The following is an 8,530-nucleotide window of genomic DNA, read 5'->3' as shown; positions in this document are numbered from 1 at the left end:
CCTGAGGTATAGATGAATACAGGGTAGCCAATGCTTTGCATTTTGTGCAGACTGTGGGAATGCCTGGGGCTTCGGATAGGCAGCCCCTGTCAACATCTGCAAAAAAACTCAGGCCTTCAGTCTTTCCATGGACATCTGAGAACTGAGGTCTACCTAGAATGGGATAAGGAACCCTGAAGTCACAGAGGATTTGGGGTCTGCAGTTTTCCTGACACTAATCTGATGCAGATCATTTTGCAAACAGGGATATTGAGTCTGGGGCTGGGCAGGGGTCGGATAATGGAGAGGAAGTGGGGAGTGACATTGTGCTGCTGTGCCGTGAGGACCCTTTGCTGCAGCCACTGTCCTATGGCTGACAGCTAGTGAGCCACAGCGTTCTTGGTGGGGACCCTGTCACAGGAATTTTGCATCCTTTACTTCTCAACCGATTCCAGTCCTATCACCACATTTAACAGATGATGACTGTAGGTAGATTACCATCAGCTCCCCAATAATGACACCGAGACTTATCATTAATTAAGAAAGGTTGGCCGACAGCTTAGGCTTGTTTCTAGCTAGCTCTTAAAACTTAAATTATCCCATTTCTATGAACTTACTTTCTGCCTCGTGGCTTTATTACCTCATCTCTGTGTTGCCCACCCTGCTTGCTCTGTGTCTCCTGGCATCTCCTGCCTTCTTCCTGGAGTCCTCTCTGTCCCCAAATACTGCCTAGCTATTGGCCATTTAGTTTTTTATTAAACCAGTCACTGCAACACATCTCTGCAGAGTATAAAGCAATAGTCCACAACAGAGGACACAGCACACCAAGTGGATGAGTGATTCACACAGGGTCACAGAGCCAGGAAGTGGTCCAGCCTGGATTGGACCTGGTCACCACCTCTAGTTCATCCTGGGGCTTCAGACTGGCCCATTTCCCTGACATCTGCTGCCTGGTTTTCCAAGCCACTAGGGGCTTGGGGTAAGTACCTAATAAGTGAGATATGAGAATAGAGTGAACTGGTAGAGACTGGTAAGGGCTGAGCATAGAACTTGGATCTCCTGCCTCCCCTCAGCCACCTTCTCTTAGTCCTCCAAACTCTGCGACAGTGATCAAATTCATTACAAGGTACTAGGGAGTCTCCAATCTGCTCACAGTTCAGGGGCCCCTCCTCTCCTGCACCTGCACATGCTCAAGCCTCCCGAACCATCAGTGCCCAAACCTCTGAGCCTTTGCAGAGGCTGTTCCTTCTACCCTCCTTCCTTTTCTTTCTTGTTATGAGGTGGTTCTCACACATCCAACTCTGTCCTTGACCTCACTATGTAGCGAAGGGGGGTGACCTTGAACTTCCAATCCTCCTGCCCATGCCTTGTAACTGCTGGGATTACAGGTGTGTACCAGTATATCCGATTTATGTTCACTGTTGGGGATCAAACCCAGAGCTTTGGGCATGCCTGGCAAGCATTCTACCAACTGAGCTACACTTGAGCCCTGCCTCACTTCTGGGCGGCTTCCTGAACCAAGGGTCAGCCTGCAGGCTCTTTCCTGGCCTCTCTGCAAACCTCCAGCATTAGATATCTTTTGAGATGAGGCTTCATTCAGAGGCGCTGGACACAGTGGTGCACGCGTATAGACTTTAGCGACTCATGAGGCTGAGGAAGGAGGGTCACTGGAGCCCAGGAGGTCAAGGCTTGCCTGGGCAACAGAGCATGATATCCCCTTTTCAAAATCGAACAGAAGGGCGTATTTTGTAATTGAACGGCCTGGTAAGTGTTCACGCACTGAGTATATTAAGGAAACCACTCCTCAGCGGCTGCCTCCAGACACCGCCCACCCCAGGAGCAGCAGTCCCCTAACTTCTGATCTGCCCTGTCCTTCCTACAAACAGACCTATGTAGTAAAAGCTCATCTGTGGCTGGTCCCATGGTGCACCGTCAGAGTTGAATGTCCTAGTGTGTGACTACTTTCCCACATACTCATTCACTGTGGATGATGTTGGGTGGCTCCCACTGGACACTATGGACAGTCTCTGTGTGCAGACAGGCACGTTTATTCCAGCAGAGCCTGATCCCTAAAACTGAATCACTGGTCCCACACAAGCAGCTAAATGGTATCCTAAGGTCCTCCGAATTTACTTGCACTATTTATTTATTTATTTATTTATTTATTTATTTATTTATTTATTTATTTATAAAAATCTTTTTGTTAGTTTTTCAACACGGGATTTATCCGTGTAGCCTTGGCTGTCGTGGAACTCGATTGTAGACCAAGCTCAGAGATCTACCCGCCCTTGCCTCTGGAGTGCCCCACACCCGGCTAAAAGTCTAATTTTTTTTTTTTTTTGCATTGTTTTTATTTATTTTATGTGAGTGCTGGAAATTCGAACTCAGATCCTCATGTCTTCACACCAAGTGCCCTTACCCACTGAGCCATCTTCCCAGCTTCTTTTTTATTTTTATTTTTTAAATAAATGTATCTGCGAGTCCTCTCTAAGATAGCTGGCTGGCGGCTGCCATGCATTCTACACAAACTGGCTTCTGCTGGTCCAGCCTAGCTGCTTGCCCTCCTGACCCGTCTGGTCAAACTCTTTTCCACGTGACCTTCCGGGCTGTGGGAAGCTCAGAATATACCCTTGGTGTTGGGAGTCTGCTTGGCCTGACTGGCAGTCCTGGCCGGCCGGTCCGATCCCAGCCGCTGATGCCAACTGCAGACTTGCAGAGATTAAGGAGCCGTTGTAGGGTGCGGGGGCGAGCAAAGGGGAACCCCTGAGGGGTCTGGGTTTTCCGCAAGCCGGCTTTAGGTGACCGGTGGGATGTGGATGAATGTGGAGCACTGCGCCTAGGTGGGTGGCGGGGCAGGCGCCCCGCGTGCGTCCCAGCAGGAGAGTCTGGGTGGCGGCGCGCCCCCGCGGCGCAGGACTGGAGGGAGGGTCCCCGCGGGCCCCGCCCCCGCCGCGCCTCCTCCGGGCGGGATAATTGAACGCGGCGCGCAGGAGCCTCGCGTTGGCTGCCCAGGCCAAGCCAGAGCGTGCAGCCGCTGCCCGCCGTGCCTTTGTCCGCCGCTCGAGCCTGCCGGCCCCATGGAGCGCCCCGCGCCATCTCGCCCCGTCCCGCTGCCGCTGCTGCTGCTCAGCAGCTTCTCGCTGCTGGCGGCCCGAGGTAGGGGCGCCCCGGGCCCATGGCCCCCCTCTAGGTCCCCACCCGGGCCCCGCGCTCCCTAGAAGTTTGCAGCTGCCGGTGCTCCGGAGCGCGTGCGCTGCGCTTTGCTGCGCCTCGGGCGTCATCGCATGGTCCCCAGAGCTGCGTGGAATCCAGGCCCGCGACCTCCTTTCCCCAGCCGCACTTCCGGCTTGGCCCTAATGGCCCTCCTCTAAAACAAGGGGGACTTGTTTTAAATTCCTTCATCTTCCAAACAGATCCTCCAGCGGGCTCTCGCAGCCACATTCTCTGCTGGTGGAGACAGCTCGAAGACCGCCCGCAGGGCCGTGGGGGTGGGAAGCACTCCGCACTGGAAGCAGCTTTAGTGCGACTTTTCCACCGCCTCCAGCCCCTACCCTCTGATGGGGGTCTGCTGCACCCATCTTACTCCTGAGCAAACTGAGACGGGAGGGCAGGAGCAGTAAGTTGTTCAGGGATGGGGGCAGAAAGAAAAGAGAAAGTAGAGGACCATTCTGGAAGGTTTGGCCACTTCCTCCCTGCTGGGCCACAGGAGTGCCCTCTAGCAGATTGGTGGCCCAGAACCACTTCCCCAATCTAGGAACCTTAGAATGGACTAGAGTCCACCGGGCTGTGCTTTTCTCAGTCCATAATCCTCCTGGCCCCGGGGCAGGCGCTTCACCTGACCGTCAGAGAGGCTGTGCGGCTGTAAATCTGAACCTTTAACCTCTGTGACTCTGGGGCCCGTCAGCCAAGCCTGGCCTTTCTCTCAAGTCTTTGTTTCAGCGGGGGGCCCAGCTCCAAAGCACTCTTGTGATCTCTTACTCTTTATCCCTGGATTAGCTTAGCTTCTTTTGAATTCTCTGATAGCCACACTCCTGGTCAAAAGGTCACGGGCTGTAGGTAACTGCTGGCCGGGGGTTGTCGGGAGAGGCAGAGGGGAGGGAGAAGGGACTGGCTGGTTCTGAATCCAGGAGGAGTTCTGGCTGTTCTGGGCACTGGCTGCAGCCTTGGCACATCTTGGGTCCCTTCTCAGGGTAGGAGACAGGGTAGGTAGGCTCATAGGCTGGAAACTGTTCGTGCCAAGAGTTTTGCAGCCCCTCAGAGCTTAGGGAGGGGGGACCTTCTTCGAGGGGGGACCTTCTTCGAGGAGGTGGTGCTTGGACCAGAGATAGTGAGGTGGGTGTGGGCCAGAGAAGGCATTTGAGTCTGCCGGGGAGAGTGAAAACCAGAGAGGATTTTGATTTATGGGGGTGTGGGGGTAAAGTGGCAGGGACCTCTGATAGCCACATGTTTCATAGAAGAGACAGGTGGAGAGATGTGGGGCCCAGGGCCTCCCAGGCCGTTCTTCCCCGCCTGTTGCCCGCTCACGGTGCTCGCTCACGGTGATGTGTGTGAGCACCCACACTTGCTAACCCGGAGCTAACGCAGTGTTGCAAGCATCATCCTTCAGAGGAAGGCTTCTCTCTGAAGCCAGCCAGAATAGAACATCCTGGGACCCATTTTGTTTCTTGTTGGGGGAGCTACCTTGAGTTTGGTGTGGTCTTGGAAAAGGGTTAGAAGCTGGTGGCTCCTTCCTGCTGCTTGTAGCCCTGTAGGGCCAGGTGACCCTGATCTCAGGCTCCAGAGAGCTGTGGGGTTGGCAAGAAAGCCGCTGTCTAATAAAGACCTTGGAGGAGACAGACAGAGAATGTACCCTGTTGCTAATCGGCTCCCATTCATTGGGCCGCCAGTGGGCTATGTGGCCGGCCACCTGTATGCAGAAGGACCGTGGTCTTTCCTGCCAACGGACAGAGTCAGTGCATGGTTGTCCTGTGACTGATCTGTCCCGTTGGACTTGGCTGCTCCTGGGCCAGCTGAGGGTGTGGGGAGGGGGAGGTGTTGAGAGAAACAGTTGTGTTTTCTCCAAGGCTTTCTTGGCCTCTGGCTCCAGCCTGCAGTTTCCGACTGATTAAAAGAAAGTCCTGTTGGGAGGGAGAACAAAGGCAGAGAGCACTTGGCAGAAACATGTGGCTGTGAGCTGAGCTCCTGGAAGTTTCCCAGTCAGGAGGTGGAGACCAGAGGCAGGAAGATGAGACTGGGGGTTGGGGGTCCCTGGGGCAGCACTGAGACCTCCAGTACTGCTTTAGATTTCCTAACTCTGAGTTGCATGCCACACCCCCACACACCCCCACTCCCACCCCCACCCCCTGCACATTGTACTGTGGAGGGCAGGAGTCGGGGAACCCAGCTACTCAGCTCCCTCGTCGGGGTACCTGGGTACCTATTGCTTTGGAAACCAATCTTCCTATCTACAGAAGAATCCAGTGGGATGGCTGGGTGGTTCCCTGTGTGTAAAACGAGATAATAGACTCCTACTTGATAGGTTAAGGAAGAGAACCCAGGACTAAGTAGCCTCAGAATTGCCATTGTGTCATTCTTGTTCATGCTTAGAAAGTTCTGCTCATATCGAACTTCAAACCCTTCCTGAAGGAGAAGGTCAGGCAGAGGCATTTCACTCAATAGCTGCCGAGGGACAGCTCAGCGCCAGACACTGAGGTTTCCCAGATGTGGCAGGGTCTGAGACAAACTCAGCCCTTTCCCTTCATGTGGTTCGCAGCTTCCAGGAGATCCAGAGAAAGGAGCCAAGCCATACTGGCAGAGTCAGGGGAGACTTTCTGGAGGAGGCGGTGTGTGTGCAACTGTGGAAGGGAATTCGTCTCACCAGTCACTTGAAGGTGGGGGTTGGGCTGGGAGGAAAGGGTGCATTTCCCAGCAGAAGGAAGAGCCTGAGCAAAAAGTCCTGCCGGAGAAAGGAAACATGACAAGTGCCACAAAACACCATAACCAGGGGAAATTATAAAAGAAAGCATTTGATTGGGGGATCATGGTTCCAGAGGGTTGGAGTTCATGGTCATCATGGTGAGGAGCATGCGGCAGGCAGGCACGGTGCTAGAGCAGTAGCTGAGAACTTACATCTGACACACAAGCGTGAGGTGGGGGCGGGAGTGTGAGCGAGCAAGCTAACTGGGAATGATGGGCTTTTGAAACCTCAAAGCCCACTCCTAGTGACACACCTTTAACAAGGCCACACCTCCTAATCCTTCCCAAACCAGTCCACCAGCTGAGGACCAAGTATTCAAATATATGAGCCTATGGGGGTCATTCTCATTCAAATCACCACAGTGAGATACTCAGGAACTTAAAGGGGCTCTACCCTACCCTTGTGACTGTAGAAGTCCCCTGCTTGCAACTCCCTGAAGGCCCAGCAGCCTGAGCAAAGGGCACAGTGGATGGGCAGCTCTACAGATAACACTGGGGAAACAGTTTTCAAAGGGGACATGGGATTCTGCCAATACACTTTGTTCTTTTAAGGTTATTTGTTTTTAAACTTTATGTGTATGAGTATTTTGCCTGCTTGTTTGTGTACCATGTGTGTGCAGTGCCTGAGGAGGCCAGAAGAGGGCATCAGATCCCCTGGAACTGGTGTTACATAGGAATAGCTGTGAGCTGCTGGGACCAGAACCCAGGTCCTGGGCAAGAGCAGCCAGTGCTTTTAACCTCTAAGTCATCTTTCCAGTCACCCGCCCCCAGGGCATTTTATCCAACAAAATATTTTCCTTTTGTGAAATATCGGATCATAACAATTTGATTAATAGCTGCTCTGATGTACCTCGTGTGGGTCCAGTTTCTTTGAAATGATCTCAGCTGTGGCTGCGTAACAAAATAGGGTGTGAAGAAAGGGACCTTTTTCAAGTTGTGGGTAAGACATCTGCTCCACTCAGGGCAAGCAGGGCTGTTTCCTAAGCTGGACAGACCTCATCTCCTTCCACCCGAGGCCGGTCCTAGGTAAGGCTGGGTCAGGGATGGAGCGGATGCAGGGTACTCCAGTGGTCTCTATGTTTCGAGGAGTTATAGACAGGGCATCCAACCCCAGTAGGAAGCAGGAGGCAGCTAGTACCAGTTCTGAAGGTGGCTCAAGATGGTGAGTGACCCAAGCCTGTGTTTCTCCGAGTCAGTTTGCTTCACTCTGGCTAGTGCTGTTCCGGGCCAGTTAGGCTAACTGAAGTGGATTCTGTCCAGAAGCTGACATAATCTTGACAGCGCTATGAGGTAGGTGGCCCAGTGTTTTTCCTGGGCCACTTTTTCCTTCTGTGTTTTGTCATCTGCTGGAGTTTAGATAGACTGAGTTTGGCCACATGTCTCGCCTTCCCTTTTGGCTTAAAAATCTCTTGGGAGAATTCCATTCCTAGGAGTCAGTACTGCCTATAGTCTGGCTAAGAGTGATCATGCAACACTATTCTCTCTTAACAGCGTGGATTCTTGACACTAGCCCTGGGCCTCACTTCACCTGTAGGACCTTGTGGCACATCAAAATGCCTCTGTCGTTGTCCCCATTGTACAGGGGACCCAGAGCTACACAGAGACTAAGGATCCCAGGCAGCCCCGCCTAGCATTTCAGTCCTAACAAGGATGCTCGGTGGCTTCACCTTTCTCCGAATTTCAGCTTTAGTGAGGGGATGGTGCTTCTCTGGGTTTTTGTGGTGGATTTATATAGTGGAACTTTAGACGCTGAGCTGGCTTGAGGTCCGGTCAACTTCTCCTCTTTCTCCCTGAATCTCTTTAAGGTCCATGTAGAGTTGCTAGGGTCTCATGAGATCATTTGTTTATTCACAGACATCAAGTGGTGGCTGTTACAAAGCATTGGGACAAAGTACACAATGAAACACAGCCTGTCTCCCCCACTCCTCGCCCCACCGCCACTGCAGCCTCCCCTTCCCCCGGCCCTCCAGGTGTTAAGTTCAAGTATAATCATTTGTGCTAAGTGCCGGGAACTTAAGAGAACAAAGAGGCTGTGCGAGACAGGAAACAGATCTGCTGGGAGCCTGCGTGTTCGAGCGAGTTGAGGGTGGTTAGGAGTCCCTGAAGGGAGGACTGTTGGCAGGAGTGCCTTGGCCCAGGACCACCCGGCTGCAACTTCTAAAGGCCAGGTGTGAGGACACATGACAGGTGGCCAGAGAGGTGAAGGAAACCCAGGGGAGATGGGTCCTGGAAGCTCAAGAGACCCCCCGGGGCTGGGTAGGATGCTGCGGAGGGACCAGAGGCGAGGATGGCCAAGTGAGTGGTTTTTTTTTTTTTTTTTTTTTTGGCACGTGAGATGGCTGTCTGGGCTGGACCTGCTCCAGGGAGCTTCAGGGGGAAGACAGTTCGCCTTCCCAGCTGTGCACTGCACATGCCCCTTCCCTTCTTCTGCCTCTGGGCTGCTTCTCTACCTTAGACCCTGTGTGTGCTGTCTGTGACACGTGCTGGGCATGTGCATTCTGCTTGGTTGGCTTTCTTGTCAGGGTCTCTGAAGATAGCATCTCACTGCAGTTCTGGCCTTTTTTTTAAATTTTTACTTTATGTTCATTGGTGTTTG

General features: G+C 53.0%; 1 protein-coding gene across 2 annotated transcripts in view; it reads left to right on the top strand.

The window, feature by feature from the left end:
- The first annotated feature begins 2,958 nt into the window (after positions 1–2,958).
- The window catches only part of Fbln1 (fibulin 1), an 84,243-nt gene continuing 78,671 nt past the window's right edge, over positions 2,959–8,530 (top strand). For both annotated transcript variants that reach the window (XM_059247668.1, XM_059247669.1), the window contains exon 1: positions 2,959–3,135. In XM_059247668.1, the coding sequence (XP_059103651.1) occupies positions 3,057–3,135 (79 nt within the window). In that variant the 5' untranslated portion in view covers positions 2,959–3,056. The remainder of the gene's footprint in view (positions 3,136–8,530) is intronic.

This window comes from Peromyscus eremicus, chromosome 20 (assembly GCF_949786415.1).
Source record: "Peromyscus eremicus chromosome 20, PerEre_H2_v1, whole genome shotgun sequence".
Lineage (NCBI taxonomy): Eukaryota > Metazoa > Chordata > Mammalia > Rodentia > Cricetidae > Peromyscus > Peromyscus eremicus.
The sequence above is the reverse complement of the archived record's forward strand: the minus strand, read 5'-3'. Positions and strand labels throughout refer to the sequence as shown.